Source organism: Betta splendens, chromosome 19 (genome assembly GCF_900634795.4).
Source record: "Betta splendens chromosome 19, fBetSpl5.4, whole genome shotgun sequence".
NCBI classification, from domain to species: domain Eukaryota; kingdom Metazoa; phylum Chordata; class Actinopteri; order Anabantiformes; family Osphronemidae; genus Betta; species Betta splendens.
The window spans coordinates 14,050,675-14,068,167 of record NC_040898.2 but is presented as its reverse complement, the minus strand read 5'-3'; the positions used below and the strand labels follow the sequence as shown (position 1 = coordinate 14,068,167).

The following is a 17,493-nucleotide window of genomic DNA, read 5'->3' as shown; positions in this document are numbered from 1 at the left end:
CAGCACCGCAGCTTTATGTGATTCATGAAGTGGCTTCGGGAAACACAGAATCATTCATCATTGCAGATTTTTTCCTTCATAACAAAAGTACAGAAAATTGAAGTAATACAAAACGTTTTAATAGTTTCAACATTCTGATGAGGATCACGTTTTTTCCTTTTATCTTACACTGTGTTGTCCAAAAGGCATTTCCTCCTCACTTCAAACATCACTGGAGTTTGACACAAAGGACTTTTATTCTGATACATTTTCTTGATCACATTTTTGTACCCTTTTCATTTTGGCCCCAATTACTTGGAAAAAAAAAGAGCAAAGAACTTTGCTGCATGCACCACATTGTAACTTTCAATATTTAATGGGTAAAAACAAACTCTGTAGGAATTTAGTATAAAGTAAATCAACCTCTCAGCACATTACTACTCTAAAAACACTTGTGGGTACAAATGACTCGAGTCTGATGAGTTTTTTTTTACTCACTAGGTAAAAAGGAACAGATCGAATTGTTTTAATGCAGAAGATACAAAGTGAAAAAATAAAGAAAACAGAAAAAGTTATTCAAGAAAACATTAGAAGTGATGGAGACTTGGACTAAACTGGGGTAAATGTGGTGCTGAATTCTCCTTTTCTTCCAAATCTATTAAAAGCACATTTATATAGGACCAAACATGAGATGTATTCCATGGTTCAAAAGCATGCTGCTGAGATTCACACAGGACAAACACACCTTCCCTTCAGATGGTCATTACACCCTCTGTCTTTTTTATTAAATACCCCTTAAACCCCTTGTTTTTAACCTGAAACTATGTCCACAACACACACGATCTGCCTTTATCACATCCTATGAGGTCAGCGTCGTCTATCACCAGTACATTCCACCTATTCATATAAAAAAAGGCCTTCGTATTTTAGTGCTCAAAGGGCATGCTTGCAAAAGCTGTAATACTGGAAACGGTCTGTGGCGTCTCTCTGCTCCACTCGGTTATTGTCAATAAAGTTGTGTGTGATGAATACTGTATGTACAAGCCTTGATCTGAAACCCTTTAGTACAAAACGAAGAGCAGCACGGTTACAGTACACAGACATTCAGACAGGACGGGACAGACCATTCACCTCAGCACAGCCTATTTATATCTGTAAAAACAGCTTCTCACTTGTCTTTAAATATTACAATTAGAAATACTTGTTGTGGAATCGGAGGCTGCTTCGATGGGAACAGCGTGTGGATCAGATTGAATCAAGTGACTGATTTTAAAGAATCTGTTTCCTTCAGCTTCAACTTTACTTGTATTTATTGCTTTTGTCTGTTCGACTTGATGGAAAACTGTAGTTTTAGGAAACGACGAGGCCTAATTTTTTTTTTATCAACCAAGTGATACAATCTTTAACTGCAACAGCAGATTGTAATCATATTTTTTAACCTGTCATTTTTTTATGAAACATCTAATACTGTATCAAAGATGAGGGACGTGACTCTCGTGTGTGAAACCGAGGGGTCAAACTTTGCCGTCCAATATTTTGAAACCAGGAGACAGTTAAGCAGCCGTTTCTCTGTGGAGCCTCATCCGGCCTCTTAAACCCTGGCGACATCAGGGTTCAGGAGGCGGACGGTAAGTCCGTTACTACACAAGCACTAACAGCTGTTTGGTTCAGAAACCCTACAGACTAGATTTGACCTGCAGCCTACGTCAGCAACACGAGCTGTACTTTGTACTGTGTGAGGTCTACTTGATGTTTTTTTGTGTGGATGTGACATTATTGTGCTAGAACCTGCAACATTATAATATTATATCTCTCCAATATAATGTTATAATGTTCATAATTTATATTTTCATACAGCATTTGTATATATCTATATCTTATTTATATATATATATATATATATATAAATTTGTCCCCTGTCAGTATATATATAGACATGTATTTACAGAAGTCTAAGTATTTACAAAGGTCCTGTGAATAATATCGCACTTAAACGAAGGAGGATGGCAGAGCAGCACAGTGACTTTGAGGTCATGTGTGGTGGATGTTCCTCAGGACTAAAGTAAAACATTACAAACGTGGATAGGTCACAACAAAACCCACCGCAAGGCAAATATCAAGCCGCTGCTGCTGCTGCATGCAAACCTCCGTCCTCCAGGTGGCTCACGTTCCAGTTTACTCCTAAACCGAACGTCCGATTCCTGAACAGGTCCTTTCACGCGGCAGCAGAGAAATTCTGGTCCCATGTTTCATTGCTTCTTTTTTTTGTTGTTGTTTTAAATCATCAAATGAGTTAAATGTGTAGTGGAAACAATCAGCTCCTCAGACCTGGTAAAAAGTACTCGGAAATATATCTGTATAAATACTCTCAGCAAAATAAACAAATATACACGTTTCTTTGCTCGTGCCTCTGGGCCCCTAGTTAGGAGCACAACCACCAGACGGGTGGAGGTGGCTGCACCCGAAACGGCCACGTCAGGAAAAAGTGTGCTTGTTTTACCACCGAAGCTGCAGATTGTGTGACAATAGTAGCACCTTTTCTCTAGGAGCGTGAAGAAGAACCGCTTCGGGCGACCTGCTGTGATATGATCAGATGAGGGTGGAGGTCTGGACGCCTCGCTGGGGTGGATTCTCCCTCGCAGAGCCTGAAGTGCCACCAGCGACAGGCGTTCATTCACGAGCTGTTCAATTAGCGTTTTAGTCACACATCAGAGAACACAAGAAGCTGAAACTGGAGCTAAAAGCCAATGAAACCAATGGATTGGTTGCTTGAAGGTTCGCAAACTTAGGAACTGCCTAATGTCTGACAGGTTCAAGTTCAAGAAATTAAATTCAACCCCCACAGCAGCAGCAGCGACTCTGGCTCCAGTTGCTGCTGTGGCTCGGACTTAATTTATTTAGTGGTTTAATTGAAATAAATGTTGGTGGCACCCAACAGGCTCCACATTCTACCCTGAAACTCAAAGAATTGCACTTCCCCTTCATGAAACTGAAAGTGATTATGACTTATTGAATGGATTCTGTTTGATCAGTTTTTCCTCTCAGCATGATGCACAGTCTGTTGATCTATGATCGTTTATGTTCTGTAAATAATAAATATTCCATGAACGATATCCTGACTGATGCAGATGTGGATCTGTATGTCTCACCTGGTGCTTGGTTTCCCAACATGCACTGCTGCTTAAGTTCCACAACAACAGTGCAACATCATAAAGCACAATTACACAAGTTACCACACGTCAACAAAACACACACGCACTCCAGAACAACACGCGGGCGGAACAAAAGCTCCGGGTCGCTGCCACCGCACGACCGCCGGAGCACTCGGACCCCCGGACACTTCTGCTTCCACCCCTGAAACAGAGGAGGAAGTCGAGACGGGAGGAAACAGGGAGGAAAAGCAGAAGGCGGCCGTTCGTCTCTGTGAAACTCACTGGAGACGCAGCAGCAGCGAAGAGCACTGGTTCCTCCCAGCAGCCTGCTCCTGCTCGTGTGTAACGTTAAAGGCAATATTGCAAGTGAATCACATAAGGCAACAAAATAAATAAAATCAAATAAAATGATCCAAAATCCCCTGATGACATTGTTGCCAACACCTCGTGTGATTATGAGCATGGAGGTTTCTTTTTGTTGTTTACACGTCAGCCTCTCTGAGCAGCAGAAACTCGGCTGCAGAGGTGAAAGGTCAGCGATCGAGCTTGGGGGGGGGGTGAGTGTGTGTGTGCGTGTGTGCGTGCGTGCGTGCGTGTGTGCTTGTGTGCGTGCATGCGTGTGAGTGTGTGTGTGCGTGCATGCATGCGTGCGTGCGTGTGTGTGTGTGTGCGTGCGTGTGCGGACATCATAGCACTGTGCTCTCAGGCTCATCCTCCGCCTCCGCTCCAACGTGGGCCGAGCCGATCAGCGCCGCCAGGTTCTTGAAGGGGGAGATGTGGGGCAAGTCAAAGATACCGTCCAGCTCCATGTTGATAACGGGGATGTCCAAGTTGCAGAGAGAATCTGGCAGGATAAAAACGGACACCGTGAGCAGAGAGGAAGAGGAGGAGGAGGGGAACAGTGGGGTGAAAAGGGCGGGTGGCGCATTCCAGGTGAAGCTAACACACGTGGGTCACAGACGATCAGACTGAGAGACGTGTCATCATGCACAGAGACACATTATGGCATTATTTTTTTGTACTTTTGGAGATTTAGAGTCACGGGCCACGTTTTTAGGTTCAGATGTGACCACGTGTAGCAGGTTGTCGGGTCACAACCTCATATGTTGGTACAAAGGATGATGATCCACGCTGTGATGGACAGCTGGAACAAACAGGAAGTGCATCACTGTGTGGATGAGGAGGGGTTTTATGGGTGGAGAGCGGACACGGGTGTTCAAACTTTCAGCCTGAACCGTCTGTCAAACTAAGCCATGCATCAGTCTCAGCCACCATGCAAAGGCCGGCTCAGTGGCTCAAGGTGAGCACGGCCGCAGCTCGCCCTGGGACTCGGGATCGGACGGTGACCAAGGCCTGCATTCGTCAAACAAGGAGCAGCCAATGGGAGTCAGAGCGACCCAGCATCCAGCTGATTCCAGCGTTCTGCTGATCTACTCTTCTTCTCTGGTCTCTTCCTATGAAGCTGCGTGTTTGATAAATGCAGGCCGTGGTGCGTGGGGCTGTGAGCTGTGAGCTGGCTGCAGGTCAAGCTCGGGGAAGGAACCGGAGGGATGGAGCACGGGACACACCTGCTTACCCTAAAAGTCCCTCTCACACTTAGAACCACACAGAACCTCCTGCCTCATACGGCTGCAAGTGGGACAATAAGAGCAGTCGAAGAGTGGAGATTAGACAAAGACATGACCACGGCCCAGAACTTATATCAAGGCCATCAATACTAAAACACACTTACATTTGAATAAATATTAAATGGGTGCATTGAATGAAACACATTCAAACCTGTGGACATGCTTTCCCCAGGAGACAAGCCGTCCAGAAGGCCCGTGGAGTGGTCCAGAGGCTGGGGGCTGGTGCCGGGCGTGGACGGCGGCTGAGGCGGCGGTAAGTTGGGCCTCTGGCGCGGCGGCTTGGGCGTGGGCCGGGCCTTGGTGAGCGTCCCGGCCAGCGAGGGCGGCGAGGACAGCGACGGCGTGGGGGCCAGCTGCGCCTGCCCCGGGGAGCCCATGGTGGCGTAGCCCTGCGGGTAGCTGAAGCCGTAGGGGGACGGGGTGCTGGGGGGGGTGGGCGACAGGCTGACGGGGGACGGCTGCCCCGTGGACTGGTCGGACACGGCCCCCGACGGACAGTAGGGGCCCTTCGGTGGGATGGGGGCCAGCTTCTTTGCTGCAGGGCGGCCAGCGGAAACGGACCTTAGACTCAGAGGAGGAGCTGCGTCTTTAAACATCGCTCGGCTCGGCTCGGCCGCGTTACCTCTCCTCAGGGTGTGCGGGCTGTGCTCCGACTGTCCACCAGAGGTCACTGCTCCCTGGAGTCCTTTCTGTCCGATCACCGGGGAGAGCTCCTTGTTCTTCAGGGTGCTGCGGAGCGAAGGACACACACGCATTACACGCCTCCGTCGCCATCACCTCGGCCCAGTTTCTGCAAATCTTAAAGCACGTCATGCGCAGTTCAATGTCGAGCTGCAGACGCGGCAGGAACGACGCAATTAATGCGATGGCTGGATGGATCTTCCTCAGTTTTGCAGGGCAGAAAAGCTGAGAGTGGGACGAAGAGCGTGGAGGCGAGAGACGCGTCGACATCGCGCTCTGACCGTCGTAATGTGTCGCCTGCCAGCTTCAGCTCCGCGACGGGGACGGTCTGACGCAGGTGAGCTTCTCTGGGACCGTCTCCAGGGTCAAAACCAAAAGAATGCCTTTAATTGACGCCGCTTTCTGTGCTCTGATCCGTTTCCTACACCATTCAGGGCTGACTGGGCCCACTGGTATGACTCATTAACACCCACTTTTATAATGGTATTCACTCAACGCTTTGAATTTCCTTTGTTGCCTGGCAACTGGCTCCTGAACATACAGGCAACATGGGAAGTTATGGGTTGCATATGTGGTTTTAAATTAAAGATGGATCTGATTATGAGAAGACCTGTCGTAAAAACGATGATGTCTGTGACTGACAGATATGAAACTGAAGAAATTAATAAAATGGAGGACAGACTGGTGCTGATGGGAGCATCTTAATCTCACCCGTCTCCTTCTCTCCTCATATCCTCCCCCCTTCGTTTGTGTGTGAGCTGTGTTGTACACGCCGCGTTCTGCATTTACCTAGTCAGCTTGGCTCCTCTCTCTCGGCCACAGACACAGGCTGCCCACGGAGGGGGGGCAGACAGGGGGGTGTTGGGGGGTTTGGGGGAACCCAGGAGCAGGTCTTGGCGCGTAAGAACCAGCGGGGGTTTGATGTACAGAGTGGAACCGTTGGGTTCGGAGGGGGAGGCATGCGGAGCGTCGGACGGGGGGGCCTGTTTGGGCAGGTGCAGGGGTTTGGGGTTGGAGTTCACGTCAAGCGGCTGAGGGGACGAGCAAAGGGAGTGGAGGAAGGGGGGCGGGGTGCAGCCGGAGCGGTGCAGGGGGGGCGACGGGCCGAGGGGCGCCGGCTCGGGGCTGCGAGCGACGGGACGCATACTCGGAGGTGCTCGGGTACAGAAATGGTGGTGATTGAGCGAGTAGGAGGAGCAAGAGGAGGATGAGGAGGAGGAGGAAGATGAGAAAGAGGGGTACGGGGGCGGCGGCCTCTCCTCCTCGGGGGAGGGGTAGGCGTAACAGGAGTCCGACCAGTTGGAAGACGCGTCATCTGAGCTGCAATGATAAAGACAGCAATGGTTCGTGGGGAGCGGAGCTCGTCTGCACTTCCTACACAGCTGCAAAGTGGATCAATGCATCAGACGTGATGTAATAACAGACTGTGATTGGGTCCATCATACGGAAGGAGCCGAGTGTTGGGAAGGGGAAGTGTTGGCTCCAAGGGGAATGCAAATCAAAGTCAGTCACCTCATCCACTGCAGGGCCTTGCGACAGTGGGCTGTTATGCTGTGAATGATGCTTGGACTGATGGGAAACAAACAGAGAGAATTCATGCACATGCAGCACCAAACATTTACTGACGTCCTGATTTCATCTGACTCGACCGGAAACACTCTGCAGCGTCGGAGACGAGACAGGAGGAAGTCAAAGCCTGCACTGACATGCTCCAGCAGAGGTGAAGCTCTGGGGTTCACACAGCGCCACCGCTCCCTGCGGGTGGAAGCAGCGGACGAGGAGCGGGGGGCGGGAGCAGACGGGCGGTTCTGGTGCCGGTCGGTGTCGCAGCAGCACACGCAGTGGGGGAGGGGGGGCAGCGGGAGGCGGGGGCGGTGCCGGGGTGGGGGGGGGTGCACGTTGGCCTTACCTGGCTCGGTCGCTGCTAGTGGGAGGAGGGGTGGGGGAGGGGGTGGCAGAGAACTCCCCCGTAGGCTCGGGGGGGAGGGCGTCGGCGGGGTGGGCGGGGCCGCGCGCGCTCGGCGGCGTGGAGGAGGCCGCGCGCGCCGACGACGACGAGCCGCGGCGCGACACCCAAGAGGTGTCCATCACCCTGACGCCCATGCTGCAGTGGGACACAGACGCAGAGCCGGTCAGAGCCGGGGGGGGCAGCTTCACCCCCCAGTGCCTGAACAGTCCCCACCCGCCCTTTAGGATCCACTGAGAGCTACAGCTGTGTGAGAACGGGCATGAGTGAGGTGGGATGGGAAAATAATGGCAACGCAAGGACGACGAGGAGCCGATGGAGAAGAAGAAGATGCTCGAGGAGCCTGGACGTTTACCAGGCGGAGGGTTCAGAGCCGGGGGGCGACGGGGGGGGGGCTGCACAGGAGCACTGACCCTCCTGATGCCTGGAAGCCTGACATGCAATGATGCAAAGCTGTGACCACACACACACACACACACACACACACACACACACACACACACACACACACACTCCACAGCCCATAACTGTCTATGAAGCCCATGAACCACTCAGAGAATCTGTCTTGTAGCATGAGCTCTGGACCTAAGTGTCTTTAGCTTCCGGAAGAATGGTAAAAGAAAAAAAAAAAAAAACCCAAACTTAGCGATGTCAGTTAAGACTATGAAACAAGAGGCTTGTGTCCTAACGAGCTGAACAGGCTCATCCAGTGCCAGAAGCTGCAGAGATGCTCCTTATGTAAACACACAGACAAAGGCCTGCTTCTTCACTGGGACGCTGAGCTTCACGAGTCCATGTGTCACTATGTTCACACAAACACACACACACACACACACGCACGCGCGCACACACACACACAGACGCGCACACACACACACACACACACACACACACACACACACACACACACACACACACACACACACACACACACACACACACACACACACACACACTGTGCAGATGATTGACTGGACCAATGGCAGAATGGCTGAAGGAGAAGAAGCTGTACTTTACCTTTGTATCTTCCTAATGCTGCGTTGTTAAAACAGAGACAAACACAATGAGCACAGGAGGAAAGAACACGGGCGACGGCATCGTCAGCACAGCGGCGGAACTGAGGCGAGAGCCGGGACGGGAGCAGAGAGCCACGGGGGGGGGGCAGTGTGAGGAGGGGGGCGATCGGGGGATGAACCCCGAGAGCTCAGCCCTAATTGGGTCAAACGCTTCCCGAAGGCGGTGGTTGCTTAGCGATGGCAGCATCAGCTACCGCAGCACCTGAACCTGACACGGCTCCAAACATTCAGGTCCTAATTTAACAACAAACACCTGTGGGCTTTCGCTGCCTGCGTTAATTGAGAACAATTCAAATGCAAATCTTTCTGCCGCCAGTCAACTAACGAGCGTTTAAAAGGACGTCCAAGGACGCTGCTGCGTGGGAGGAAGCGAGCCTTCCGTCCCGAGGCCCGTTGCCGGTTTAATAGTCTGTGTGAAGCACATGCTGCATGGACCCGGCGTGCATGACTCCGTGCACGTGGTGTTTTTGTGCACGACCTCTTCTCACAGTCTCACTGTGGTTCTGTTCAAGGCTGAGCTCCACTGATCAAACCCGGCACTCGGCCCCGCTCTAATTGGACCCTTTTGGTCCCGGGGCTGCAGACGGCTCAGACTTCCCACCGGGCCTGATAAGAGCGAGCGCGTATTAAAGCGTGGGAGCCGGAGACACCGAGACAGACAGAAGGAAAGTGACCGCCTGCTTGGGAGCTAATCCTCTTCCAGAGCCTCAGGATCGTCAGATTCCTCATTTCACAGACTAAATGTCACCTCTCTCCTCCTCCCCCTCACTTTCTCATCTGTTAACATCTCTTTCTCCTTTCAAAGGCTCTCTCCAGGCTGAGCAACGAGCCACGGAGTGACACCGTGACGGCTGGTTGGTGCATTCAGACAGACTGGGCCCACGGGGGTGAGGGCTGATGATGTCATACCCGTCCTTCTTGTAGAACTCCAGCATCATGTTGTCCGTGGCGACGCTGAGCGGCCGCCGGCTCTGGTCGCTCTGCTTGCGCTCCACCTGCTCCATGTCCGGGGACGGCATGGAGCTGTAGTTGGCGTTGTGGTTGGTGTGGACGGGGCTCCCGTAGTTCCCCGTGAGGTTGAACTCAATCTCTGGAAGACAGACGACACCGTTCAGCGTCGCGCCGCTCAGACGCGGCGGCGGCGGCGGCGCTCGCTCACCTCCGGGGAAGAACCAGTCGGCGTGTTGGATGACGGGCTCGATGATGCCCACGATCTGCAGGGAAACCGTCGTCATCATCTCCGTGATGTTGCTGCAGGCAGAGGAGACGGACGCTTCCGTTTATGATGGAGGACTTTGGGCTCAGAGGTTAAAATCAGACATCCCTGTTTTGTGCGTCTCACCCTTCGTTGTGTGTCCACAGCAGGTTGGGCCCCAGCACGATGGCGATGTTTCCAGGCGTCATCTTGTTCACGTCCTGGTACTCCGTCAGTTTGGAGAGGAACTTGATCAAATACCTGTTCAAAAGGAACACAGGAAGCCATTAGACCGGTCCTGAACCTCGAAATGGGCCAGAGTTTCTGCGGCTCCAGCTGCAGCTGAATGAACACGAATGAACGAGTCCCAGCGAGCAGCGATCACTCAAACAGGAGGAGCAGCGTCTAAAAATGAGCCCCGCTGATGATGACACTGACAGGAGCTGCGGTGTTTCCCCCGTTTATTGCCTCCTCCTCCTCCGCCGCTCTTTTTGTCTTTCGATCATGACGCAACCCCTCGGGCAAATATCCAGTGCTCATCCTAATCCCGTCAGAGCAGGAGGACTCTCTCTCAGCCACGCTTCACACACAGGTCAGGCTTCTGTCAGACAGGTGACGATCGGAGACGCTCTGGGCTGAGTTTAATGAGGTGACTGAAAAGTGAGCTGCACTTAAAGTATGAGCCGTACAATAATTTTATCTGGAAAAGTCACACGTCATTTATCTGGATAAAAGGAGCCATGAGAAATAACAAGGCAACAACATGAAGGCAGTGACTCACTTAAAGTTGTTGTTGTTGGCCGGGGGGAGTTTCTCACAGGCTCGAAGGAGAGCCTGAAGTCTCTTGTCTTGATCTTGAACACTGCGGAGCGACAGAGAACAGTTAAGACGCTGGAAAAAAACAGAGGAAATGTTCAGAACGCTGTGAAGACGAGCGTTGTTCTGATGCGCTACAGACTTGGAGGCCTGGATCCAGTCGTTGTAGAGTTCAAAGGTCATGAGCGGCTCAGGAAGCTCCCGTAGGTACGACTTTAAAGCACCTGGAGGAAACGACACGAAACCAAAATGAACCCGAGGGTCGTTCCTGTTCTCCAGAAAAAAAAGGAACAACTTGTTATTTTGGAGGCAGAGCGCTTTCATCAGACAACAGCATTATGCAGCAGTCAGCGCCCACTGAAATAAAAATAAAAACAGATCAATACAGGCATCATGAGCCTGAAAGCTCAGCTTTCTTCCGTAGTCTATCACACGCCTGCTTAAAAGAATCTGCAGCAGCAACGAGACAGGTTTCGCCTCCTGCAGCCGGTGAAGAACGTCTGACACTAATCCCTGTTATATTTGGAGCTCATCACTAGACGGCACTCGAACGCATCAGAGGCAAATGAGCTTGATGTATTCAATGCGCTCACCTGCAATTGCATGAGGGTCTGCAGAGTACTCCTGAACGTCCAGCACGCCGCAGTCCAGCGACGCCTTCAGCTTCTTCAGCTTGGAGGCCGACGGCGCGATTCTGAACAAGCCCTGAGACACACGATCAGAAAATCAGAGCGGGCCGTGGAGCGAGGCTGCTCAGTGCTCACCAACAGGCACGTTTCCTTCCAGCACGTCTAATTAAGCAGTCGGTTTATTTGTTTGACGCTTTGAGCAAACTGCTGCAGTCCGGACCTCGTGGCTCCACGCTAACGGAGAGTGATTTCATTTCTGCGTGTGTTGGTGGAGGCTGACCTCCTCCTGCATGCCGCACTCCAGCAGCATGGTGACACAGGCCTCGATGGGGAAGGCGATGTCCCTCCCGCTGAGCGCTAAGTGCTCCTCTAATGGCTTCCCATAGCACGGCTTCTCCACCCAGGTCTCTGCAGACGCACACACACGGCGGTTAAACTCTGCTCCTCCTGGACACCTGCTCAGCGCATTAGAGGCACAAGTCATCAAATCACAGACGCACACAGATGCACACAGACGCACGGCGGCTGTGGTTTTTTTTTTATCTCAAGCAGCAGGTTTGTGGTCATTGTTTTGTTTGTGTTCCTACAACATTTTAACACTTCATCACTGTTGATGTGATGGAGCCAGTGAGCGTTGGTTTAATAATTGAATAAATAATTGAATATAATTTGCAGGAATAATGATAATTACATTAAGAAATCACAATGCTTCAGTGTGAGGTACGGTACCTGTAGCAACGACCTTTTCTTACATATGAAGGACAGTAAACTTGAAGCCGCTCGGGATTTTTACTTCTCATTGCTGAGATCTGAAATTATTTCATGTGCTTTAAAATGCCTGAAGAGGAAGTCGGGGTGTCTGCACCGGGTTGGAACTGGGAAACTGGGATTTGAGCTAATTAGTTGAAAAAACAGGTCTTTCTTTTGCAGCTTCATTCCACATGCAGGACTAATTGTTTACAGGCGATTATTCTTATAAGAATCGGAGCAGAGCTTAACGGGGTTAGAGAAGGGACAGAAGCACCAAAACTCACCCTGATGAGCTTTGATCTGGGGCAGAACGCTCTGGAGCAGCTCTAACGACTTCCTGTGATACTCGGCCTGGGCTTCTATCAGCTGCAGAGAGAGAGAGAGAGAGAGTCACGACGGGCGAGCGGCAGCGTCCTGTGCGCTCGGGGTCTGGCTGCCGTCACAGCGGGGGGCCACGGGGTCGTACTCACGGTCTGGTAGTAGCTTGCATAGTCAATTTCTTTGGCCACAAAACTGTACATGTCTGCTGATAACTGATCCTGGTGGACGAGAAGAGAGCAGAATCAAACAAAAGCATGGAGAGCAGAGACCAAGCGTTAATGTGAGCGGGTGGAAAAGCCCTGACTCGACAGATCTCCATGCGGTTGGCTGCCTCCTCCATCTCTTCCCTGAGGTGGTCGGCCTTGGCCCCCGTCGACTGCAGGTTGCTGGACAGTCCCGACGACTTCGTGGACTGATAATACCTGCACGCAGGACATTTGGGGATATTTTGTGCAGGATATACTGCATGTACGCAAAGCATCTTCATACAGCAGCTTATTCCTGCCAGACAATTACTCTGAGCTGAAGCTACTTTAACAAAACGATTCCTGACAAAACAGGCTGGATTAAGCTGCGCATCCTCATTCATCCATTCATCATAAGCCATTTTGTCTCCTCTTCCCTCTCTCTGTCAGACTTTCTGTCTGACTTGTGTCTGAGCAGTCTGGGAGGAGATAATGCGCCGCCCTGCCAGAGGAGCTCAGCACACAGCGGGATGATGGGAAAAAAATTCAGCTCAGATTTAGGTCACTAAAAAAACTCAAGCGACAGTCCGGACCCATTCCTCCACGTCGCTGCTCATAATGGACCTGAAACGACAGCAGCTCTGCGAAGTGAGTGTGTGTTTCAGCCACGGACGAGAGAAGGGAATCTGCGTGGGACGGAGGGAGGAGGTCACCGAGCGTTTCCACACCTTTGCAGGTTCAAAAGGCTGAGCATGTCGGACTTTAACGCCCGAGTCCAACTTAAAGCTGCCACTTCTGGCACATGATTCGTATGTGGTGTTAGTCTGAGCCCACAGTGAGCGGTCTGTGATATTTGAACCACGGGGGGCTGTGAGGATTGAGTCTAGCAGCGTGATGCTCCGCAAAACAGAAAGTCCTGCTCTGGGCTTCAATGCAGCAAACTCAACACGCTGCAACATGAACTCAAAATGGAAGTTCCATTTGCAGGAATTTAAAAAAACCTGGGCAGAGAGCTTTAAGAGCAGCGCCGATGCTCCGGCTCCTGCTCCGCGGCCCAAAATCAAAGCCCAGTGACATTCAGATCAGGACCGAGTGATCACGAGATGGAGTTTCCACATTCACAGCCAGGTCTCTCTCACCGTGTGCGAGCCGAGTCCATGTCCAGCACCAGCTTCGCTAAATGCTTCCTTTGTTTCTGGATGTTTGGGATTTCCACCTGGGGAAAGCAGAGGTTGGTTTTGCCACTGATTGGCTGCGTTTTGCGTTTGATCTGGGCATGAACGCTGGTCCTGTACCTCGGCGAGGTCGTACAGGGGCTCGATGACCTCCCTCTCGACGGTGAGCTCGAACAGGATGAGCTCCTGCGCCAGCCGCTCCTGCGTGTCCCCGCAGAGCTTCAGCATTTTCCTGCAGCACACAGCCAAGCCGCGGCGTCAGACAACAGACAAACACCTCGAACCCGTGCACCGTGCGCGCCCTGGCAGCCGCCTCACCCCAGCAGAGACTCGTCGCCCAGCACCGCCGCTCCGTCCACCATGCATTGTGCGAGCGTCGTGAGGGGAAGCTTCTTCTGCAAACAAACAGTCGGCGGGCGATTCAGTCGACTCACATATCAGCGTGTCACAAACAGACACAAAAGTGTAATTAAGCAGTCACAGGTGCACAAAAAGACAATCTTTCCCCAGAGTTAAGTAAGTTACAAATCTTTACAATATCTCAATATAACACCTGGAGGCTGTGATGTGTGATAATGAACCTGACTTCAGGATGACGGGAGGTGTGAGCTCATGCTGAGGGTTCTGCAGGTCCGGTGGGTTGTGCGCTCTAACATGTATGAACAAACACACGTGAACAGTGCTGCAGCTCACCGAGGGCGAGCGCACGGACTTCCTCTCCACCTCCACGCCCTGCTGGCCCTGCAGACAGGCCGTCAGCTTCTTGTGCGTGCTGTGGGACACCTGCTTGACCAGCTCCAGGCGCTTCTCCACCTGACGAACACAGAGGGCGGCGGTGACGCAAGCGGAGAGAGCGAGGTCCCGTCCAAAAGCTACAGGTTCAGCGGCTGCTTGTCACATAAACACCTGATGAGGCTTCTACCAGACTATTACCCGTCTTACTTAAACGTCCCTTATTTCATTATTAAGCCAACTCAGTGGAACTAATGTCGCAGCCGCTGAAGGCGTCATTAATCAGATCAATTACTGCGCTGCACCGCGGGTCCGTCGACGGGGACGTTCAGCCTTGTGCTTCGCGATGAGGTTCAATTTCAGCGCTCATTAACGTTTGCCTGGAGGCTCTGGAAGCCATTTGAAAAGGTCATTTTATGCGCAGCAACACTTCACACCAATAACCATTCTCCTCTTTCCCTGTGAGGAGCGGCGTTGAACGAGGCGTCGTCAGTACCTGCAGCAGGTCTTCACTCAGTACTTCTGTTTTTTCAGCCCTAGAAGAGAAACGAGAGGTCGAATCAAACAAGGTTGAACTCCTTCAAAAACATCTTCAAAAAAATGACAGTAACACTTTGAGTTGTCCAAACAATTAACATGCTTGTTTTCTAGGCAAATTGTGTATCTGATGCACAGACGGATTAAATGACTAACGATCCAGTGTAAAGAGACGCGTGACCTGATGTTTCATTCCCTTCAGGGGATTTTGGGGCCAAAATCTGAATTATTGGCAGCAAGATGAAGTCTGAGATGTTAAACTGACTCGGCCACAGTGACACCGAAGAATAGTTTATGTGGATTCTAGTTTTGTGCATAAATCTTCATAACTGTGTTACAACAATCTACTGGACCGCAGACGTTTCCTCAGACTCACCACCGAGCTCAGCGCTTCTCGGATCCAACGCCACACGCATTGATTCTACACCAGCCACAGCCGGGAACCACTTTCCCTAAAAGCCTCTGAGATGCTGTTCATCCTCAGAGGTAAGAAGCCCGACCCAGACGCAGGCCAACCCGCTCCGGTCCGGTCCGGTCCGCTGACTCACAGGCCGCTCACAGGACAAGGAGGCCCGGAACCACTTCTCCGGGCCCAGAGCTCCACCAGCTCTGGAACTCATTCAATAGGTTGAATAAACTGTTCTATAACTACGAATCTCAGTCCAACTTCAGTTTAGATTGAAATTTGACCATTACAACAAATCCCCACATCTCAGTGGGCCAAGAAGGTTCTGCATGTTTGAACCAAAGAATCCATCCAGGGAGGGGGCGCCCGCGTTCAGGCAGCAACGACGAGGCGAGTGTGAGAATGGAGGAGGAGGAAGCGAAGGAAGAGGAGGGAAATGAGACCCGACTGTCTGGTATGTTCTCTTATCAATCACCACAGCCTCGGTCTGATCCTCCGAGGCAGTTTCACCTCCAGCAACAGCTCGAGCCGCAGTAGATTTCATACAACGCAGCGGTTGTGGGTTTATGTCTTGTGCAACAGAACAAAGAGGATCCATGCTGTAATTGTCAGTCTCACACCTTTTCTGGCTCAGCTGGATGATTATGGATCGGGCTGAAGTGAAACAGCTGGATCCCTGACAGGCAGAGGAAAAGCTGCTCTCTCCCATTCTGTCATCTCAGCCGGTCTCAGTCCTGCTGCAACTCCTGCTCTTACATGAGGCAGCGGCAGAACCTTATTATCACTTCACCTTCACGTCTCCTTTTGTTATGTTGTATCTTATCAGTTGTTGTATCTTTTGTGTCTGTTGGTAAATCCATTACTATGAGTGAGACCCAACGCAACACTGGGTTGGTTTAAACGCTGCCCGGCTGGTTCTGGACTCACTGCAGGTGAGTGAGGGAGGGAGTGGGCGGAGAGCGGGCGGACCTGGCGGAACCAGAGGGACAACGGGCAGAGGAGCGGGGAGGGACCAGGCAGGCCAAAATGGGGAGAACGCTGACCAGGCAGGGGGAAAACGGCCCCAGTAGCGCGAGCGAAGCGCTTTTCCAGGTGACAACTTGCAGTTGATCAGAATCCAGTTCCTCTCTGACAACTAGAAAGTGAAGCCCAAGATTTAGCAGCTCAGTGAATTTAACCGAGGGATAATGACTGTGGTGTAAACACCTCCGCACACACGCGCTAATGAGCAGGTTCACAGTGAATCAACACCGCGAGGTCCAGCGGCGTCACACAAACACAGCTAATCCAAACAAGCCCACGACGCAAAGGATGCGCTGTGATCTTCTCTTCTGTGACATTTGTTCACCTCCTCCCAGGCTTCGTACGAGGCTCAGCACATGCAGAGCAAACGCCCGTCGCCTCCTGCTGTGAGCTCTTCTACCTAAAGGACGCTCGCTGACATTTCCTTGACCTCAGGCTTGTCTTTATTGTGTTTGCAGATCCACCTGCAAAATGTAACACCACACGTCTCCGTGGAGGAAATAGCTTCATTATTAACTCGCCTGCAGGATGAAACACCTGCAGAGATACTGGAGAAAACTGCTCCGATGCCTGTTAGTATCTGCAGTTATATATGATTTCAGATTTATTTCATAAATGATTTTATGCGTCTGGAGGAGTAGAGTCATTCCCACAGGGTCCATAAATAAGAGCCAGTGAATGAGCCGAGCCTGAGCACGCTGTGAAGACGCTGCGTCTCTCTCACCGGCTCCTCTCTGCAGCTTTTTGTTAATTGTTTGACACATCAAGGGCGCCACAGCGTCCGGAACGCTCCACTGCAGCATCAGCTTCTGTCGTCACACCCAGGATTCCCACCGGCACCGAGACGGGAGACGGGGCGGCGGCGGCGAGGAGTACGGGAGCGGAGGCGATAATAGAGGTGTTTGCTGTAATAGAGCTCCCAGAGACACGTCGGGAGGGTTGGGTACACGCTGTTCTCTTGTGAACTCCGCTTGTTTTTCCTAGTTCTCTAGTCCAGCGTTTCCTTAAAGAACCAGAACCCTTCAGCTTTCTGTGCCCTGCACTTGTAGAGGCAGAGAACAGAGCCGCTGATCCCACGCATCCACCTTTGTTGAGTCACACAGGCAGATGTGACCCCAGTGGTCCCGCTATTGACCTCAGTGATGTTGTGTTTAATGTTATCACCATGGCAACATCATGCGCATCATTCTGTATCATGGAGGAATAAAGATGCTAATTTCTTATATTGTCTGATCAGAGCTT

General features: G+C 51.4%; 1 protein-coding gene across 8 annotated transcripts in view; it reads right to left on the bottom strand.

The window, feature by feature from the left end:
• Positions 1-97: 97 nt before the first annotated feature.
• The window catches only part of LOC114845599 (rho GTPase-activating protein 44-like), a 28,812-nt gene continuing 11,416 nt past the window's right edge, over positions 98-17,493 (bottom strand). For 2 of the 8 annotated variants that reach the window (XM_055504576.1, XM_055504574.1), the window contains exons 2-22: positions 14,782-14,821; positions 14,247-14,366; positions 13,872-13,948; positions 13,674-13,785; positions 13,518-13,594; positions 12,498-12,615; positions 12,343-12,411; positions 12,157-12,238; positions 11,403-11,530; positions 11,087-11,198; positions 10,636-10,717; positions 10,459-10,539; positions 9,825-9,938; positions 9,642-9,733; positions 9,392-9,572; positions 8,424-8,441; positions 7,350-7,544; positions 6,230-6,760; positions 5,382-5,488; positions 4,911-5,294; positions 98-3,975 (exon numbers count right to left, since the gene is read on the bottom strand). In XM_055504576.1, coding sequence (XP_055360551.1) covers positions 3,818-3,975; positions 4,911-5,294; positions 5,382-5,488; positions 6,230-6,760; positions 7,350-7,544; positions 8,424-8,441; positions 9,392-9,572; positions 9,642-9,733; positions 9,825-9,938; positions 10,459-10,539; positions 10,636-10,717; positions 11,087-11,198; positions 11,403-11,530; positions 12,157-12,238; positions 12,343-12,411; positions 12,498-12,615; positions 13,518-13,594; positions 13,674-13,785; positions 13,872-13,948; positions 14,247-14,366; positions 14,782-14,821 — 2,878 coding nt within the window. In that variant the 3' untranslated portion in view covers positions 98-3,817. Of the gene's footprint in view, positions 3,976-4,699; positions 4,761-4,910; positions 5,295-5,381; positions 5,489-6,229; positions 6,761-7,349; positions 7,545-8,423; positions 8,442-9,391; positions 9,573-9,641; positions 9,734-9,824; positions 9,939-10,458; positions 10,540-10,635; positions 10,718-11,086; positions 11,199-11,402; positions 11,531-12,156; positions 12,239-12,342; positions 12,412-12,497; positions 12,616-13,517; positions 13,595-13,673; positions 13,786-13,871; positions 13,949-14,246; positions 14,367-14,781; positions 14,822-17,493 lie in introns of all 8 variants that reach the window. The other 6 variants (XM_029133789.3, XM_041068418.2, XR_008693270.1 and 3 more) reach the window with 5 other exon arrangements.